This window comes from Sitophilus oryzae, unplaced genomic scaffold (genome assembly GCF_002938485.1).
Source record: "Sitophilus oryzae breed Bouriz unplaced genomic scaffold, Soryzae_2.0 scaffold_811_pilon_pilon, whole genome shotgun sequence".
NCBI lineage: Eukaryota > Metazoa > Arthropoda > Insecta > Coleoptera > Curculionidae > Sitophilus > Sitophilus oryzae.
The window spans coordinates 256,022-277,951 of NW_022147430.1; the positions used below are offsets into that span (position 1 = coordinate 256,022).

General features: G+C 36.0%; 1 protein-coding gene across 1 annotated transcript in view; it reads left to right on the forward strand.

Moving 5' to 3' along the window:
- The window catches only part of LOC115889238 (division abnormally delayed protein-like), a 186,662-nt gene that overhangs the window by 147,676 nt on the left and 17,056 nt on the right, over positions 1-21,930 (forward strand). The window contains 2 exon segments of the mRNA XM_030909184.1: positions 12,966-13,234; positions 13,236-13,727. Of these exon segments, the coding sequence (XP_030765044.1) occupies positions 12,966-13,234; positions 13,236-13,727 (761 nt within the window).

A 21,930-nucleotide genomic window follows, 5' to 3' on the forward strand; every position in this document is an offset into this window, starting at 1 on the left:
TTGCTGCGTTTGTGATTTTGTAAACTGGGACCGTGATTTCTAATTGCGAGTTTGAATTTTTTTTTGTTGTTTGCGATATAGTTGCGAATGTAATTTTGTGGTCTATTGCAAGCATTTTATGGTAAACTGCGAATTGAATTGATTTATAGAGAAGGTATTATTTTTCTAGGGCCACAATCATAATATTATGTCGGGTGTTTCTCAAGAGTAGTTCAACCCTATAACTTTTTTTTTGATAAAAAATCGAGATTTGGTATGTTAGTATATGATATAAATTAGGATTGATTGAGGTATTCAATTTTCAATTGTTTTTAGTCACTTCCTGTTTCACCGAAAATGACTGCAACTTTTTATCTTTAAATGACACCCTCGGTATTTTTTTTTACTTTATTCGATAGAAAATGACACTCCAAATAGAATGGCATATGATATGGCAACTTTTGACATTTTCGCTTAAAGAAATCGTATTTTAAATTTCAATCTGGAATGTCATGGCTGTGTTAAAAACACTAATTTTAATCAAGATGCATTGGAAAAATAGATTTGATCGTCTATTGTTTTTCGCGTCTTGTCCTGGCCAGTTAAAAGATGCCCAAATGGTATTTATAATCATTTCTCAATTTTTTCAAATAGAACGAGGGTGGCTCATTGGCATATTTAGAAGAAGCATTTTTTTACGAATAATTTGGTTTGGTAAATATTAAAATCGCAATCGCAGGTTACAGTCGCTGCGATTTAAAAATCGCAAACGCAGTTTTGCTCAACCAATAGCCTTGGTTTTACATGAGATTTTTTGTAGAGGAAGAACTGCATCGCAAGACTTGGCATTTTTTGATGGGATATCTTTTACTTAAAAACTATTTGTTTTTATTTAAGGTAATGATATGCCTCTCGCCCATCGTACAGTAGTTATGACCACCGCCACAGCCTCCCATTTTCATTCATCACTAATTGACATAGTAAATAACGTTCTACAAGGCTGACCCGTTCTTTTCTCTCGGGTCGTCTTCCCTTCATCTCTGTCCCGCATCTCCGCCTCGCCATCGTTCGGTTGTTGGGTCATTACCCAGGCGGGGTTCTCTCCTGCTCCGCGGGCTTGGGAAAGAATGCGTACCTGCATAACAACGAGATGGGTTCTCTTGATCTGGCTGTGTGTGTGTGTCTCTCGCTCTTTCTCGCGCTTGCCGAAAGGGTGTGTGTGGCCGATCGGCCGACGTGTGGGTACAGGTTCCAGAATCCGATCCGGCGTTGCCGAGGGTTCGGGTTCATCTACTGATTCTACGATTTTTTTGAAGTGAAACTTCTTTACGCACGATGGGAATAAAAATTCAAGGCCGTGACATATCACGGCCTTGACACGACATGACCTTGCCCATGCCCAAACATTTGATTTTAAGCTAAGAAAAGCATTATAATACACTTGATACTGTATCTGGGTACCAATATTCGTGGTTGTGTGCTAGGAAGTAAATGTTCATGCATATTTTCATCGGTAAGTTTGTAGCTTCTGAATAACGGTCTAGGTAAAGCATTTAGCTCATTTGCTAGCTCCGAATTAAAAGAGTTAAGCAACTCGCATTTTCATTGGAGGACATTTTTCATCATCATATTTACTTCAAACCAATAATCAACGAGAATATTCGTATAATTTAACCAAATTACTGTAAACTACTATAAATACGAAATTAGGTTCAAATTTTTTTCTCTTCTTAAATAAATTTAAGCGTTAACTTAATTAGGCATTTGCATAAAAGTGTGTATTTTGGGTGGTATTCCACAAAATTTGCAAGCTATTGAGGACACAGAAAATGTACAGATTACAGAAATAAATTGAAAATAATATTTATATTAAAACAGCACTATAATATGTCACTTTTTCAAACATGTCCTTCAAATCCTCCAGTTTAATAATAGCTGTTAGTAAGAATATTATTACATATACATAGTACACACACAATTTTTTTATATAGTTAAACTAATAGGTTGAAAAATATTTTGATTTCTTTGATAATAATAGCAATCGAAAAGTACACCAAGGTATCACAGTATACCTAAGTGACTAGAGAAACTTTAGATAATCGTCGTTAATAAATATCTTTCTAGATTAAAACACATTTCGGAGGGTATAACAACTAGCTTTCAGTAGAATATTCTTCTTAAGGTGCCGTGCAGATTCCTGCGTAGGCGTTCATCTTTTTCTTCCTCATCAAATTGTTCTATTAACTGCAGCGACTTGGAGTGCTTGGAAGTCCTGTATGCCTGTCCAATGACGAATATTTCTCAGCCAGGATAGCTTCCTTCGGCCTATTCCCCTTTTGCCCCCCTCTATTTTACCCTGGAGAATCAGACGCTGAAAGTGATAGCGTTCTCCACGTAGTATGTGTCCCAAATAGGCTATTTTCCTCTTCTTGATGATTTCGAAGAGTTCACGTTGTTCCAGACCAGCTCTTCTGAGAATGTCTTCATTCCTCACACGGTCGACCCAGGGCACTCTTAGCATTCGTGTAGGGTCCACATTTCGAAGGCTTCAATTCGGTTTATTGTTGCTACCTTCAGTGTCCATGCTTCCACACCATATAACAAAACGGACCAGACACTTCACCATTCTGTATCTAAAGCCGAAGTTCAAGTTCCTATCTGTGAGAAATCTTCGCAGTCTCAGAAAAGTAGATCTTGCTTGTTCGATCCTGCATTTGATCTCCTGATCTGGATCCCACGTTTCGTTAACCATGCATCCCAAATATTTAAATTCTGTGACCTGCTTGATGACCTCTCCATTTAAGTAAATTCTGGTATTCGGAATATTGTTTCTGCTAACAGCCATAAATTTAGTTTTTGTAGTATTTATGTTTAAACCCAGTCTTTGACTTTCATTGTTAACCTTATTTAGAAGGGTTTGGAGATCATTTGCATTGTCTGCCAATATCACTGTGTCATCCGCATATCGGATATTATTAATTGGAATGCCATTTATTTTCAAACCAATGGGACTATCTGAGATTGACTCAGTGAATGCTCTTTCCACATATAAATTGAACCACATTGGAGACAGAATACACCCTTGCCTAACCCCCTTTTTTATTTCAAAATCTTCAGTTACTCCCACGCTATGTATACGAATTTCAGCTTTTTGGTTCCAATACAAATTACTGATGAGCCTTATATCTTTTCCATCAAGTCCCAAGTCTCTGAGGTATGATATAAGGAGGTTTGTTTAACGTTATCGAACGCCTTTTCATAGTCTATAAAGCAAATAGTCTATGAAGTAAGACTATTAGAGCCCAGTAAAGACATATTAACAGGATTTAAAAGTTAGGAATATTCTATAGTTGTTGAATATTTTTCTCTAACTGTAACATATGTCGGCATACAGGACCAGTAAAAATAACTAGTATACTTCTTGAAGCTTCCCGTCGTATCATTATTGCATTTCAAGAAAACAGAAAAGGAGATATTAAAAAAGATATGGATCAGTTTTGCAATGCTGGTTTGTCAAAATTTCAAAGAAAACACATTTTTAGCTTTCATATTTGCAAATTTGAACCATTCTTATTATAGTCATGTTTCATGTTGATCAAAACTCCTCCCGCCCTCAGAAATTCCACTTATTTATCAATGTATTTATTAAAAAATAATCATGTTTATGATCATGAAGATTGGCAACGTATTAACTACAGTCATTCCTGGCCAATCTCATATGTTTTTCATCCACGACATCTGTCTTCGGCTTGAACCTTACTTCCCTTCAATTTAACCTTTGCTGACAAGGTGTAGTAAGTGGTATTTGTAGTTCTTGAGAATATATCCAAAGTCTGCCGATTTCCTTTTCTTAATCATACTTAGAAGCTCTGTCTCTTTCGGATTCATTTGCTATTTATTTGCTCTGTCCAAGGTATCTTTAGCATCCGACGAAATATGAGGAAGATTTTAAAGGCTTTGATTTTTCACACTGTATTCACTTTTAGGGTACAGGATTCCATTAATTAATAAGAGCACACAGAATAAGTATAGCACTTGGCCATACAATCTCGGGTTTTCAATGTCAGATCTTTATTACACAAGATTGATTAATTTTGAAATGTAAACCTCAATTCTTCCAAGCTCCTGTAGTTCGGCATTATCCAGAAATGAAAAAGTCATTTGAAATAGGCTCAGATTGGGCCATTTCTCGCATTCTTTTCTTTTAAAAGGTGACCCTGCCTATCTGCTCTTGTTGTAGCAAGCAACAGTCACCATCTCCTAATAGAATGTCCCTCCTTCATTAACTTAAGACAATCGCTTTGTCTGAATGGTGATCTGGCTTCCTTACTTGATGTTAATAATCTACAGCCTTTGTTCAGCAGATTCTGTGGGGAAAATGGGGAAACACCAGTACACTTCATCACTGAGTGCGCCGAGACGACAACCACTGGTGCCATGAACTTTGGTACGACTGATATTGGAGATAGAGAACTACCCTCTATAAAACCGTCCCAGATACTGGTTTTTGTCAAAGCCCTGGGACGGTATGATGAGTTATAACTCAAGAAAGGGGGACACAATAGATCTGTAAGGTTGCAGTGATTAACCACCCCTCCCACTCATTCTAAATTCTAAAAAAATTATACAGTCTTTGTTCCAATTCGTTAGGGCATCTGGTTTGGGTTCATTAATATAGTTTAATTTAACTTTAATGTGTCTAATGTCGCTAAATGGCTTAGCAGCTGCTACAAAATCCTCCTCCTCCTTCTTCTTCTTCTGGTTGATTTTGAGGAATGTGTTACTGGCTTTAACCTCTACCTCCTGATTCAAATCCTCAGTGATCCAATATTCAAGACACCTGAATAAAAATATATTGGCAGCATCCATATTCTATCACGAATCACGACTGTAAATTGTCAATTCTGTATTTGGAAACAAATTCGTACAACCACACTAATGTACGAATTCGTAAGAATTGATTCTTACGAGTTCGTACTATCAAATTTATAGCTAATTTACGGTTTTTTAATCCTTAGGATTAATGCTATGGCGTGGGAGATACCTTAGAAGTAATATTTGAATAATAACCTATCGCAAAAAGGTATTAAAACGATTTTTCACCTGCTAAACCTGGCAACACCGGCCCATTCTTCGGGGCCCGTTTTTGAACCGACCGGCGGCGATGATTCATCTTTTTCGAAACACGTTAAAAGGAAAAATGTTGTTTCTTTTTTTCGTCTCTCTGTGTTCGCTCCACAGGTGAGGACGCGCAGAGGGTGGGGTGAGAGGAGATGCGCTCTCTGTTATTAAGCGATGCGGCATCTCGGGTGTTAATTCGTTTGCCACCTAGGAGTCAAGGCGTTTGCTGGCCACCAAATTCTATTGTGGTGACTCGTTGGAGTAATTAGATCTATTGATCAGATGCGGTGTAGAGTCATTCAGGTTTCTTTGGTGATGACGATGATGATAACAATGGAATTTTGATTCAGAAAATTTTTTATGGTGCGTTTATGTCTTCTTTAGAATATCTTTGGAGGATGAGATCATATTGTCTCACTTAAGGTGGCTAATACAATTTCCAGTGACACTGCTGTTAATGTGTTTAATCTTAAAATGGATGAGAACTCCTACAATTATATAACTTGTTGCTCTTCAGGCTAATGAAGATACACCAAAAATAGACAAAACACTACCAATTTACCAATTTGCACTAGTGTATTCCGCTACCTACTGCAGGTGCTCCCAGGGTTGAAAAAAATAGTATATTGTTTTATTAAGTTTAAAAATAATAGAGCAAATCAAGTAGGTAACCAAAGTAGCCAACTATGGAATATTTTCCCTGATATGAAATTTTTACTCCGAATAAAACTTTGATAGAGAACATAAGTTAGATACACTACAATAAACGTATATTTTTTCTTGATTTTATGGCATCTACACACACCGGAAAAGTCTAGGGATATTACAATTTTATCCAGCCATCGTCAGTAATTTTATTATTTGCATTTCTGATATGATAAAATTAAAATAAACAAATAGTTTACAGGACGTATTGGAAATAAAAATGCGAAATTTACCGAATTTTTCAAATTTACCTTGATTTTTATTGAACTCAAAAAAATACACACATTTTTTTTTATTCTAAACTGTGAATTAAAAAAAAAGATAAAACCATTTTTACTTAATAAAGTGTATAGCCTCCTCTACTGTTCATTACAGCCTTACATCATCTCTCCATGCTTCTGACTCCTGATCAGGTTGTCGATCTCTTCTTGAGTTACATCCTGCCACGCTGCATTCACGGCCCGAACCAGATCCCTACGAGTTTCACGAGGCATACCCATTCTCAAAATTCTTCTTTGGACCGCGTCCCATACGTGCTCGATGGGGTTGAGGTCAGGAGATTGTGCCGGCCAGGGTAAGATGTTTAATTGATGAGCATTGATAAACTCACTTACCACTCTGGCTGTATGAGGCCGTGCATTGTCATGCATGAGAATGAGGTTTCTCCCAAAATCATTGGCATATATTAACACGACAGGCTCAAGAATTCAATCACGATATGTGATTCCTGTTAGAAACCTTTCAAGAAAAACGAGATCGGGTTTTCGGCATAACTGGACTCCTCCCCAGATCATAACTGTTCCACATTGATAAGGGTGCACTTCCTGAACATGATCCAACCGAATAAGATTTCCCGGTTCTCTCCATACCCTAAGCCTTCTCGAATCCGGATGATTTACAAAGCGTGACTCATCCGTGAAGAGAACATTGGCGGCCCATTGTTCATTCGACCACTGAACATGATCTTGAGCCCACAAATATCGTACCTCTCGATTTCCTCTAGTTAAGGGTTGAGCTCTCCAGAGGCGTCTGCTTCTTAAGTTGACCTCTCTTAATCTATTGCGAACAGTGTCAGGACTAACGGTTACATTATGTGTTTCCTGGAGAATTAAACTAAGCTCTGGTGCTGTAAGAGTCGGTCGGCGTCGAGCATTTAATGTAAAAATGATCTTGCTGAGGGGTAGTAATGCGATGTCGCCCTGTGTACCTTTCAGCAACATCACCACTTTCACGGTAGCGTGCACTTAATCGCGATATTACACTTTGCGTTGTATTTAATACTCTAGCTACGTCGATTTGGCGCATTCCAGCTTCGAGCATACCCATGGCTCTTAGCATTTCGTCTTTGTTAAGATGTCTACGCTCCATAACGTTGTTTAATACTAAACAGAGTTATTTGAATGAATTCTGGCCAGTTATCATAAAAACATAGCCAGTACAGGTTAAATTTGAACAATTGATTCTAGGTGCTTTTTATACATTTGACAAAAAATGCACAAACACTTCTGCAAATATCCCAAATTTAGAAATAACTAGTGTGACTACTTCGTTTCAATCGAAGTATAGAAAGAATCGGCCTACAAATATGTGGTTGTTTATTCAAAACATTTATTTTTAACTTTAATAAAATCATATCCCTAGATTTTTCCGGTGTGTGTATTATTTTGTCGAGAGAAAACAAATAATTACAAACACTACCTGAATGTCACCCTCAGAAACAGACAAAACACTTAAATTTAAACATAAACCTGCCAATAATCGTTCCTTTTTAAACGAACTCCCACGTAACGCCGTCACACTAACAAAATATCCTCCGATAAAGACAGATATAAACGTCAAGAAGATGTGTCACCCCGATCCGCCTTATAAACAAAGTGGCTTTATCGACCGATTTTAAAATTAGATGACCTGCCCCGATTTGCAAAATCTCTCTCTCTAACGAAATATCTGTCGAGATTCGTCTGGAAATTTCGTTTTACGAGCACAACGTATGACGTAGGTCGTAAGACTCTTTTACGATATATGGCGAAATAATTTTCGAAAACGATATACTCGCTGGCACGGAGCTTAGTAAAAATACCCTTTTAAATGCTGAGTACCTTCGTTTCCCGGGAGAGATATGGATCGAGGTTCAGAGATTGCATTAGGATTAGAACTTTGGATCGCATAATAGGTAGATGCGGATTTTTGTCGGTAGCTTTTGGTGGACATAAAATATTATAATTAAATTTCAGGCAAATAATATAAATAGACCTTTGAATAAGAAGACTGATAAAGGAGCATATCAAAAATCTTAGGTCCACCGCGATGGGACTCAAATATGGCCGACTTAAATTCCGGTTTATCAGTGCCGTTCTAATTTCATTTAAAAAATGTAAAACTATGATGTAGGGTGGACGTGGGATAGACTCAATATTTTTTTTTATTTTACGTTGTGAATAAATGTTTGTAGTTATTAAAATTGTTATAAAACATATTATTAAAAAAAATAGATAAGTTTTAATAATTATTTATTAACACAAACATCCGATACGCTACTGAAGCAGGTAAGTCAAATTGACGTATCTAAATTCTTTGACATCTAATCTTTGACAAGTAGTAAATAAAAGCAAAAATGAAAGAAAAAATATATAATTAGTTAATTTAAGTGAATTTCATAAATGATCGGTTTACTACACGTATGTATATTATATAGTCACTTACTAGCGAAAAGTTGTTCCATTATTTCACTCGATTTTTGCCGAGATCTACCGCACGCTACACAACCAACTATTTTAGAGTCTTTTTCGATAAATCGCGATAGTGTCACTGTTGATTTTAAGTTTTGCCACAATTTCCATCTAGATTTACTACCTTTATACAACTATCAGTAGTAGAATAAATAATAAATAACATAAAATAAGCTCCGTAAAGACTGACAAATCCACAAAATTTCAAATCAAATTCAAATGTGTCAAATGAATCGTCAAACAGAAATGTCAAGGCTCCCCATCCTAGAGTCCTTTTCCGCCCATCCTGCATGAATACATGGATAGCATTATGCTCCTTCCTTAGTCTTCTTATTCAAAGAAATAGACAAATCTTAAGGTACGTAACAAAGGGAATACGTGAAATATACCAACCAGAGGTAAACGGAAAACGTCAACAACGTCGCCGGTATCAGCTTGTTTAGATAATATAAGATTTAAGATATTATATTGAAGATATATAGGGGAAAGTTAATGACCGCGATTTTATAGATCTATTGTGTCTCCCTTTCTTGACTTTTGACTCATCATTCAGTTTTAGGGCTTTGACAAAAGCCAGTATCCCAGACGGTTTTACAGAGGTTAGTTCTCCGTCTCCAATATCAGTCATAACAGAGTTTATGGCATGAATGGTTGTCGACTCGGCGCAGTCAGTGATGAGGTGTACTGGTGTTTCCCCATTTTCCCACAGAATCTGCATTCGCCGTTGTTCCTTAGCTTCAATCTACTGAGGTGTTCTTCAAGTGTCTTAGACCACTGGAGGATTCCCATTCCAGGTTACGAATGGAGTCTTCCAGATTCTTAAGTTCCGTTTTAAGTTGGGTTCCGCGCGGGAATAGGGGTCGTCATTTTCTTGACAACTTCGTGATCTTGTCTTAATTTCAAGACAAGATCAAGACTGTGGGCCAAATTAAATTGAAACCTTTTTTAATGCCTAATAATTTTTTAATTTTTAAATGTTTTTTTTTATAATTTTTTGGATATGTTATGGCCTACGATATTAGAATAGAAAAAAAACTTTGCAAAGCGGGTCTACTTCAGTGACATTAAGACTTTTTCAATTAACGTAAAACTTTTAAAATAAAAAAATATACATTTTATGTACGCCACTGAAGTAGAGTAGCTTTTATCATTGTTGTTTTGACTGTTTTTATCTGTAGTAGTATTATCACCGTCACTATATACTGTCAAAGTCACTAATTAAACTTCTACGTCCAGGTATCTGAGGTGGTAGGTATTCTGAACCAGATTCAATTACGAACGGCTCAGATTTGCTGCTCAACAAACCATCGCAATCACTCATTTTAATGTTAGATAATAATAATAATAAATAACAAAATTATGTAAATCTGATGATTTTAACTATTGTAGTATAATTAGATGGCTGACCCTCGATTTTACGCATAAAGCATAAACATCACATTAACCAATCTCACCGCGACTTTTAAATAGGGGGTTCCCCTTTAATAAACGAATTTTAAACGGGGGGTTCCCCTTTTGTCAAGATATCAAGAAATTTCAAGATTTCTTGAACCAAGACAAGAAATCAACTCTCAAGAAATGGTCAATACAAGATTTTTTTTTAAATTCTTGAAAATATTTCAAGACAAGACAAGATTTCTTGTCTTGCCGATTCCTACTCGCGAAGCAGAACGGTTCTGGAAGGTTGATTTTGGCAGCATTGGTATATGGTATTCCAATTCTTTTTGGTGCTCAATACTACAGCGAGGTGTTTCTTAAAGTTCAATTCTTGATATTCTTGATATGTCATCCAGTGGGAGTTGAAGGAATGGATTTTTTTGGGGGTGTTTCCAAGCTCCTGAGCTGACAGTTTTCTCAGTACTGTTTCCAGCAATGACCATCTTAATCAATGTAACAATGGCATATTTACCAATAAAAACGTGCAGTGGCTTGATATTATATACTGTTTGATTTATTTTTTGTTGTATTTTAGCCCAAAAGAGCAACTATTACATAAAGTAGTCGAGCGAGACTGGTCTTGGTCTTACTTTGCTTAATATCGCTGTATACAATTCGCTAATTCAGGTCCTGACATAATATTTACCCGATTTATATACTTTGTACAAAACCCATTAAAAACTATATGAGATGTAGTAAATTTAGGCAAAAGACAACAATTTATTAAATGGAAGCACAAGCAACTGGAGACCAATCTCTTCTCCTATGATGTAAATCGAAGTAAATTTCAATATGCGCAATACCATTCTCCATCCCACGATGACATAAATATTGAAATTATCCGGGAAAAGCATTGTCATTTTTAAGGGATCGAAATTTACGCAAATATTCCGCTCACAAATGCGAAATTTATCGAGCCATTTGTTTACGTTATGCCGAGCGCGGCCCATAAATACCGGGGCATGATGAATTAGCGCTGCCCAAGAAGGAAAGTACAGGTGGTTGTCGAGCGAGCACGTGTCTAGACTTGCATGACTTACCTGTTAGACAACAACAGCCGTTATTCACGTCTAGTTGAGCTGCTGCGGCGCTACCATATAATTTCTCTTTTACCAGAAGCTCTTAGTCCCGATCGCTCGTTACTTCCATATAATGGTAAGCGTTCATTTAGATATCGAAGTACTTCAGATAAGAAAGGAATAATGAAGAAATAAAAAACATGTATTTAATAAATGTAATAGATAATTTATTTTATTTACAACCACATATGTAATACTGACATTACTGACTTTTAAAAAATTTGAAAATGTCAAATTATATCTACATTTCTTCCCTCTTCCATTGCCCTCACCCATTTCCCTCACACGGTTTTTCTTATTTCTCGCCTCATTTAATTAAGCAAAATATTCTTGTTATATCTTTATTAAATACTTATCTAACATCAACAAAAAAAAACAAGAAGATTAACAATAATAATTGAAGATTTTAATACATTTATTTGTTGAAGGTAAAAATGATAGACTTCTTTGGCTTAAAACCTACATTCTGGCGATTTAAAAAGCGACGAGTTTGTAATATTTTGATATGTCAGTCCTTTCCCTTAATTCTAGCATTGTCCGTATCATGCTGTACGTAGCCCAGAGAGTAGATGGCTTTTTCTGCCTTGCCATGTCGTTAAAATATGCCATCAAGACTGTATCCGAAGCAATATTCTTAGCATTTCTTTCGGCACACCATTTTTCATATACTTTCAATGCTATTTCATATCGCCCTCTACTTTTCTCTGGAAGTAAACTGGTTTCTGCTCTTTTTGCAGCTTCTGTAAGTTCTGGTGGAGTACCAATATTAAAGTGGTCTTCATTATCAGAACTTTTCGACAACATTCTGGCTTTCTATGTTATATAAATTCGAAAAAGCGAACGAGATATTCAAAACTGTCACTTAGTTGTTTGTTTTGCTGTTGAAGGTTTGCGTCATAACAACCACTGGTACCGGAAACTATAGATATGGAAATGCCAAAATAGAAAACGACAAATTTTCGCATATTTTTTTTTTTTTCAAAATAAATTACTGTCCCTAATTTTTAATTAATGATGTGGTTGTAAATAAAAAATAGTATACAAACCTCGGAGGAAAGTTTTCATTGTTGTCTCGAGATTTAGTCAATATATCGACAGTAATGAAACACTTCTCTCCTCGATATGTAATATACTATAGTTTTCTTCATAATTCGTTAAAGAACTAGTTCCTTAACGTTTGCTTGAAAGTTGTATACACTTATATGAATTATGAGATCGATCTCTTATTATTTTAGCTAAACCTCAAGCAAACAAAATAGGAATAGTCAGAAAAGTATGCCATCGAGCAAATATCACATGCAATGATCAAGCATCTGTTAATGCTTAACTAAATAATATTAAAACAGATTTGCTTGAGAAAGGTTACTCTGAGGAGATTATGTCGAACTACAAGACCGTGTTCTCAGAATTTAAGGATGCGTCATCCTGATGAAAATTGTCTCTTTCTCTTGATGATTCCATACAGGAACATTTGCTTTCCTATCTGGGGCGCTATTCTGTACACGGCATCGACAATCGTCGGTATCGGTAAGTTACGACAGCTGCTATCGGTACTTACGGCCAATGAGCGCCGTGTTTGTTGTTGTCATAATTTTAGCTGTCATTAATAGGGTATACAGAAAATTTGTACCGATAACTATCGGTATCTCTACCGTGAGGTTAACAAGGGCACGGTAGAGATACCGATCCTCGTCGAAAGAAATTTGCGACGGTCGATACCTATGCCTATCGGTACAACAACAATTAACATATTTTTACCATATAAAAACTGTCGTAACTTACCGATACCGACGATTATCTTTTCCCATCATTTTTGGCATTATTTTCTATTCTTGAGGAGGTACTATCTAGGATAATCGAAAAATCTGCAACTTTTATCGGTTTTATTTAAATATTTCTTTTTTGTTTGTTTCAGATCACGTCTGGGAACTGGCCAAGCAATCCGAAAACAAAACCCTACATATCTTCTCTCAGGTCTACTATTCCATGGCCGAATTATCAACGAAACCCATCGAGATCCTCTACCGCGACATCCGAGACTACGTCAAAATCGACCCGTCCGACCAAAAACCCACCAAGACTCCATCCGACATCGTTGCCAGCGTCAACCAGTTCTTCACCGAACTGTTCCCTCTAGCCTATCACCAACAAACCGGACTATCATCCGGTGATTTCACTCACAAGATACAAACAATGCCTCAAAGACAACATGGATGTGATAGCACCCTTCTCCGATTTCCCTAAACAAGTCTCAGACTCGTTATCAAAGAGTCTGGAGACGACTAGACTGCTTTTAGAGGCTCTGGGTATCGGAATGGAAGTGCTAAACACCACGTACGCGTTGATTATTGATGAACATGCTACAACTAACTCTGAGTGTCATACGGCTTTGCTCAAAATGACTTATTGTCCGAAATGTCTTGCTCTACCCAAGCATAATCGGCCTTGTTCGGATTATTGTTTGAACGTGATGAGAGGCTGTTTGAACAAGTACGTGGCTGAGTTGGATTTGCCATGGAACGTGTATGTGGAGGGGATAGAGAATTTGATCAACGCGGTGAAGAAGAACTCGAACGAGGGTGGTACTAATGTTGATATAGCGATTAAGAATTTGGACGTGCAGATTTCTTCGGCTATCATGTATTCGATGGAGAAGATTAAGGAGATAGACAGCAGGGTAAGCAACACTGTAACGCTGAAAATAATTTAGATAGATTTAGCAGATATCTTTATGCAAAAATTTAAATTTTCAAAAAAATCCTATCACCGGTTCACCATGAACGTTTAACTTACTATCGCATCATTATAACATTTTTGTCTGATTTGTAAATCTTGGGTACCTTATGTTTTTCGACATCAATTTGTATTTTTATATCACCGTTTTATATTACCTAAGTAAACTAAAAACAACTACTTAATTTAATTTTAAATATTTATTTAAAATTTGATAACGGCACTTAACAAATTTTAAGTGCCTCATTCTCCATTAAGGATAAGTTTTAATAGGATTTATTACACAACAAACATTATTTACATCGCGAAATATTTCGATAAAATTTAGTAATTTATTTTGAATTTGTTTGTTTTTAAATTGTCAGTTATTTATTGATCGAGACATTTAGTTTTGACTTCCTTCCAAATAAATATATTAATATTAATGCAGTGCTATTTCTTAATTATTCACGGCTAATTTATTGCAACATTATGTGTCGTAAATTAATTATTAAATGCTTAATTAACAAAGTGAAATAGTATATATGGAAAATATCACATTAACATTTTTATAACAATTTAAAAAATATAATGATTTTTTTAATGTCAAAATACTGTACTTATGATCGAAATAAAAACAGTTACATTAAGCAGGATTTACACTGTATCAGTTTTAATGTACATCAAAAGTAAATCAACCAGAGTGGAATTATCCAGTGATATATCTCTCTTTCTCTATTACCTCTTTCGATATGAGGTCAATTCCTATAATGAGGACCTGATATATGGTGACTCTAGCGCAGATTCACCCTGTAGAGAGCAATATCGCGCTTTTGATAACTGTCTGTCGCTGATTTAGCCACGATCTTTTTGTCTGCCCTTTTGTATACGGCTTTTAAAATAAAGAAATATGACATTCCACCAATCAGCATGCATGTATGCCTTAATTTGTTTTAAAAATTATGACCTTTGGAAAACATTTTATGCCTCTTTCGTGTTATCTGTCGGCATTTTAACCACGAGAAAAATGTCTGCCAACAATTTTTCACGTTTCTTAATAATAAATAAAAGCTATTTGGTAATTATAACTCGTGTACCTTATAATATTTTTAGTATCAAAATTTCACCCTTTCGATTGGCCGCCCCCGCTTTAAGCCCCTGGATCGCGCTGGCAGACATGACTATTTCATAATGGCAACACAAAAGGATACTTCACAAGAAAAATTAGCCATGTAACGATGATAAGGTTTTTTATGTAGCCAGCTCTTAGACCATAATAAGTCCCTGCTTGCCTCCCGGTATTGGACGGCTTTCCATCCTGCCTTTTTCTCTTCTTGTTGGAGTAGAGGTGAGATGCGCCAAGCTGATTCCTTTACTCTCCCCTTTTCCAAAAAGAGTGTTTTTGCTTTTGCTTTCTCTGGGGCAAATCCTTCATTGGAGCATTTGGATCTCCGTACTCCTGCTCCGCTGAGGTCTACTCTGGTTGACCCAGACCGGGTAGAGGAAACGATAGCTTGTGTAGCCTGTTGGGTCCAGAGGTAGGCTCCCGACCCTTACTAGAGGAGCATGGTATCGTGTGCCACTTGTGGAAGCTGGTCTCGCGCAAGTGTCAGCTGCCTCTCCTGTAGTTTTCTTTGAGATTGGTCTCTTGGAACTTGAACTATTAATGCTCTCAGTGTTATTAGGGGGTTTCCCTCCAGCTCCACCGCAAGGTCCACTTCTACAGAGCCGTATAATGTTTAGCAGGAGGCTTAATCACCGCGTCCTTATAGATCTATTGTGTGCTCCCGTTTCTTGAGTTATAACGGGTTATAACTCATCATACAGTCTCAATACTTTGATAAAAGCCAGTATCTGAGACGGCTCCACAGAGGTTAGCTCTCCATCTTCAACATCAGCCGTACCAAAGTTTATGGCACAAACGCTTGTCGTCTCGGCATACTCAATGATGAGGTGTTTCCCATTTTCCCCACAGAATCTGCATTCGTCGTTGTTTCTCAGCTTCAATCTACTGATGTGTTTGTTAAGGAGACAGTGTCCTGTTAGAAACCCCGTAACAATACGAAGGTTGTTCTTACTGAAATCAAGGAAATTCTTTGATTTTTGTCGGTCGTAAGTTCTGAGGAACTTTTTCGAATGTCTTAGACCGTTGGAGGATTCCCATTCCAGGTTACGGACGGAGTCCTCCAGGTTCTTAAGTTCCGCTTTAAGCTGGTTTCCGCTTGGAAAGCAGAACGGTTCTGGCCCAGTTAGTGGAGTGTTCGCTCCTTTTCTAGCTAGATCGTGCGCTGTTTCGTTGCCTTCTATCCCTTGGTGAGAAAGAAAATACAAGAACTACGAGAAATGTTCGACTGATAATTGATGTGTAAACTCTATATTTCTGCCATATTGCCAAAACTCAACATAAAACGGTTCGACCAAAGTTTCATCATTATAACTAATCTTGTCAACCGGTTTGTATGACGAAAGTTTTTATGCTCATTCAGTAACTGAAATCTGAAGAGAGATACTAAACATTGTAGTAGTTATTTCATGAAATTTAAAAGCTTTTAATAAAAAAATGAACTGTGAGATTTTGTCTCGCATTTGTCTTTTTTGGCATAAAACTCATAGAAAATATTGATTAACCTACTAGATCATGACATAGGAGATTTCGTGTGTACTGTAATCCATATAGATGATTATAATTTTAAGGCTTTGATCGAAGACTTCGATTTCGAGTAATAGATAAAGCGTTTTAAATCAAGTTAGGAACGTTCTTACTCCTTTAATGACACCATCGATCTTCTAACGAGCAATTGCGGGGCGTGTTGGCCGATAATGCAGTAAATTTTCATCGATTCCTTTGAAAAATTAGCCAGAAACTTAACAGGTTAATTTTTTATCTTCTGCAGTTAAATAACCTATGTTACTATTTCGATCGTTTTGAATTCTGAAAAACGAATAATTCTAATAGAATTAAAGACACGAAAATATATTATATAAATAATGTTCCTGAATTTACCTAATAAGTAGCAACTGGTTTTTTCTATACAGTAAGGTTTATAATATTATTATTTCTGTGAACTTATAACCATTAGGTTAGGTTGCTGGGGATCCTGTTTAGTCCTTCACTCTGAGGCCTTGGGCCTATAGCGATACACCTGTATTATTTTATACCAAACCTTCCTCTTATTCTTTCTTTGCGTTAAAGCACTTCCAGCTCTCTGCGAAGTTTTCGGTGTCATGTCGCTGTGATGTTAGCTTCTGCTGCTTCCTCTAGTCCCTCCAAAAAACCGTTAAAAAAAACGATTTTCCAGTCCCGGACAGTGACATAGCGGGTGCTCTATGGTTTTTTCTTCCTCTCCGCATTCTCTGTAGTAGTCGTCGTTGGAAATCTTCCATCTCAGAAGGTTTACACCCGGGGGGCAGTTTCCAGTGGCGACACCTACAATTATTATGAGTTACTTTGAATGTGGTAGACAATGATTCAGTATTGATGAGTGATAGTTCTGACCGAAAAGTTGTGTAAGCAAAGTAAATAAAGACAATGGAAGTCCGAAATTCTTTTAGTTTTAATACAATTATGATACTAGGTAGGTGCCCGGTGGCGTAGAGGTACAGGCTCTCGTCTACCAATCTCAAGGTGTGGGTTCGATTTCCACACCCGGCATACTAGGTTCTTTTTGTGCTCTAGTAGTTATTTTGTCTTTTCGCTATCTACCACTGGCCACAGCCTTCTAGCTGTACCTACTATCTTATTTACGATATTGATTTAGTCGATTTAAAACTAAGTTATTAATCAAAAATTATTTCTTATAGGTAATTGTAGTACCTATAAATAAAATTATATTACTATACCTATCTAGCAGGTAAATAAATAATTGTTGGAAATTATTAACAAAAATAAATAGATATTGCTCAACAGACATCATAAACGGAGCGGAACATATAAATTAATTGTTGAGTAGAGTTGAACGGTGGAATTATGAGCAATACAGATTTATATTTGAATAGTTTTAAGCGTAAATCTTAAATAAGAAACATAATAATATCCTTATAATATGTTTTTTTTTTCGGAATACTGGATCAATGTGAACTGCCATGTTAACGGAAAATTCGGTATCTGATGCCTTGAGCAAGTTAAGTTTTTGTTTGTTAATATTTATAAATTGATAATTTTGTGAGACAAAGAGACAAAATAAAAAGCGGCATACAGTATTGCCGGTTTTTATGTTTGTACGAAAATGCGTGTAGAGAAAAATAAACTATTTTAAAAACTTTCATGTATACTACTGAAATGAAGATAATATATCCAAAAGCTAAATATAATCGATTACAGCTGTAGTAAAATGAGTAACTAATTGTGAAAAATAAAGTTCCAACCCTCGATGCAACATTTTCATAAACGCCAACTCCTGCTTTTTGAAATTTTGCTGCAAAATCCGGCAATACCGCATAGAAGAAACGTATCAACCCAACCTATTATCTCTTTTTAATACATTTAATTTTCCATTAAGCCGTCGACGTCACTGTCTTGCACGTTAAAATCCATACCACGCAGTATCGATGACCAGATCCGTATAAGTGTACCTATTTTCATAGGTGATCTGCGCTTCTCACTTGTACATTGTTCATTAAAATTTTAAAACTTTCAATGTTAAAGAGAATGTCAGTTCAAGAAGATAATTTTTTCATTTCCAACAAAGAATTCTATTGTTTGTTGGTTCGTATACAAGTGACATTTAAATTCTTTTTAAACTTTAAATAATTTCCGAACAACATGCTAAGAACCGTATAATTTTAATAAAGAAAAACTTACTATCGCAATCAAATATTATAGACATGTTGATTTTGTTTATATATTAGGTCTGAATTTTGTAAAAGTTTAATATTGCGTCACCAAGACACTGTAGAATATTGCTCAATATTTTTTGTTGTAAAACCCGTATTTATGTCCCATGGAGCTATAAAATATTATTGTATTTTCGAAGATTAATGGCGCTGTCGTAATTTCCTATTGTAATTCTAGACAATTTATTTTCTAATTAGCCTAGCCCGCGGAGCTATGGAAATATGTGAAATAACTCATAAAACTACTTATTATCTTAAAAGATCTTCTTCGTGGTTGGTTTCATTAGAAATTTTCGTTTTGCTTGTCATTTTTGCCATATTTAACGTTGTAATACTGTTTGTTTACATTATTTTGTAAATTTAAAATATGAAAATTAATCACAGAGCTTTACGTCTTATTTTTAACAAATAAAAATTGTGAATTTTATATTGGTGATAGATCTAGAGCTTTAAGAGTCCATTTCACTAGTCCGAAAAAAGTAGCAAAATAAGCGTTCGGCATTTAACGTTTTATGTAAAACTGGCTAGGTATTTTTACACAAACTAAGAAGGAAATTAAAGATAAAGGAATATACTAAATCCATGACCCACCATGATGAAGATGTAAACGAAACGTCGAATCCAAGTTTGCAGGATGGCGTGTGCACCCTCTCTCACATAGCCTACCCACCAAATTTGGTCGCAATCGGACGACATCAACTTTTGACGTTTCTTACGTCAAAACTGTCACAGTACCACGTATCGTTCACAGTCAATTTGGCCTTGATTCTATTTATTGACATACCAAATTGCATCTAAGGCTGAATTCCGTTGCAAAACCGGGCGAACCAGACCGGTAAACTACGGTAAAGAGCGGTTCCTGAAAAACATCGGTTTGATACGGAACGGTTTGGTAAAATATTGGAAACGTCAAATGTTGACGTTTTCTAAATTTCAATACCTCTATTATAAAATTTATCTTTTATGCATTTTTAATGTACCTATTCTCTGTTTTTACGTTTGCTTCTTCTTTTCAATGGAGTTTAATATTGAAAACTACTTTATTAATAAACTGTTAAACTCGTTAGACAGCTCAAGTGAAGATTTGCAGGTCCAATATTAAAAACAGATCAATAATAAATAAACAAATCTAATAAATATTTATATTTTTATAGCTTACAAAACATTCACGATTGCTTGTTGTCTTGTTTTTCACGTTTTCTTTAAATGTTCATGACTTTAAGAAACAATGGCTGCATGATAAGTTTAAATGGTCCTAAAAAGTCATTCTATTTAGTTAATGAAATTTATTTACCTTTACTGCCTACCTCCATTGCTTTTGGATGTAAATACAAAATGTTATTACAACTTTTAGAAATTATATGAGAATTTCATTCGAACTTTCAATACTTGCTTGATTTCTGTCACATAAATGACATTGATTGACAAACAAAACCAGAAAACCCAGCCTTCTCGCGTTGATTAGTTTGGTGACAGGGTGACAGTTATAACCGAATTTTTCAGGAACCGTGTTCCGTAATAAGAAAACTTTCGGGAAACCGATAGAAACGGAACATAAAACCATAACCAAGGTAAGCAACGGAATACACCCTAAACCGGACGATTTTTTCTAAACTGTAGACTGTCCACTTTGTTAACATTGCGTGTCGTGTCTCGTGTCGTGTCGGGGCTTTGAATTTTTACTCACCCAACGCGCGTAAAGTAGTTTCACTTCAAAAATAAACGTAAACTGTCATAAATCGTTTGCCAATATTTCTAGTTTTAGTTTATCGCCTGTTATCCTCCAACTTTTACAGTTAATTCACAAAAACGATCGTGGAGAGGTGCCAACGTTACAAAGGTCCAAAATGAAAATTTATGTAGTTTTCTCAGACGTAATTTTCGAAATTATCCGAGCCTTTTTTCGCTTCTCTGTACCGGCAAAGTAAAACGAATGGGAATATTGATATTTGTTGCAAATTTAAGCGTTTGAAATAGTGCATAGAAAGTTTCTATTTATAGGACTTGTAGGTCAACTACATCTAGATCGTTAGAGATATTCTTAGAAATTCGAAATATGTATGTATACATGACATAATAATAAATATTTGTACATTAATACGAACTATTACATACTTATTTACATATTAATACAATAATTATATAGAAAATTTATGTTTAAACCTATAAATATGTTGCAAACTTGTACCTTCTCCTAAATTTCCTTCTTTTCCAACTGATTCTCCATCTCTTAAACCTTCTCTTAAGCCTTCTCTTAAACCTTCTTCTCCATCTCTTAAACCTATAAATATGTTGCAAACTTGTACCTTCTCCTAAATTTCCTTCTTTTCCAACTGATTCTCCATCTCACATAAGTACAATTCCATAGAGGAAGAAATAGCGTTTATTTCAAGTATTTCAAGCAAGCTCCCTACATCAAAGAATACCTCGAGACACTCAACAAATTAGGCAAAGAAAATAAAGTCCTCCTACTCTGGGTGCCTGCTCACCAAGGGATAGAAGGCAATGAAAAGCGGGAACTAACTGAAATCGGAACTGAAGAATCTGGAATGGGTGTCCTCCAACAGTCTAAGACACTCGAAAAAGTTCCTTAGAACTTAGAACCGAGAAAAATCAAAGGTTTTCCTTGATTTAAGTAAAAGCAATCTTTGGATTGTCACGGGGTTTCTAACAGGACACTGTCTCCTCAACGAACACCTCAGTAGGCTGAAGCTGAGAAACAACGGCGAATGCAGATTCTGTGGGGAAAATGGGGAAACACCAGAACACCTTATCACTGAGTGCGCCGAGACGACGACCGTTCGTGCCATGAACTTTGGTACGGCAGATGTCGAGGGTGGAGAGCTGCCCTCTGTGAAGCCGTCTCAGATACTGGCTTTTATTAAAGCCCTGAGACTGCATGATGAGTTATAACTCGTTATAAGTCAATAAAGGGGAACACACAATAGATCTGTAAGGTCGCGGTGATTAACTCCCCTCCTAAACATTCTACATTCTACAAGCTCCACTACATAATCACGGTTTATTTTTGTCTCGGCATTCAATACAATGGTAGAAATTGAACGTAATCGGTCAAGTAACATATAATCAATACACTATTGCATTTTTGGGCACATTTTTTATTAATTAAATATGAAAAAGTTATTACACGATTTCAAAATACTATTGACCAAGAAGTATCAGAAAAAAATAGCACAACATGATAAGCCTATATGAAGGAACCTTTAGCGTAGATTTTATTATCAAAATGTATTTATTATGAATACGTAACCTAAATTTTTTTCATTTATTTTGTGACGCTTATTCTATAATTAAATAAGAAAATGGGAGAGAGT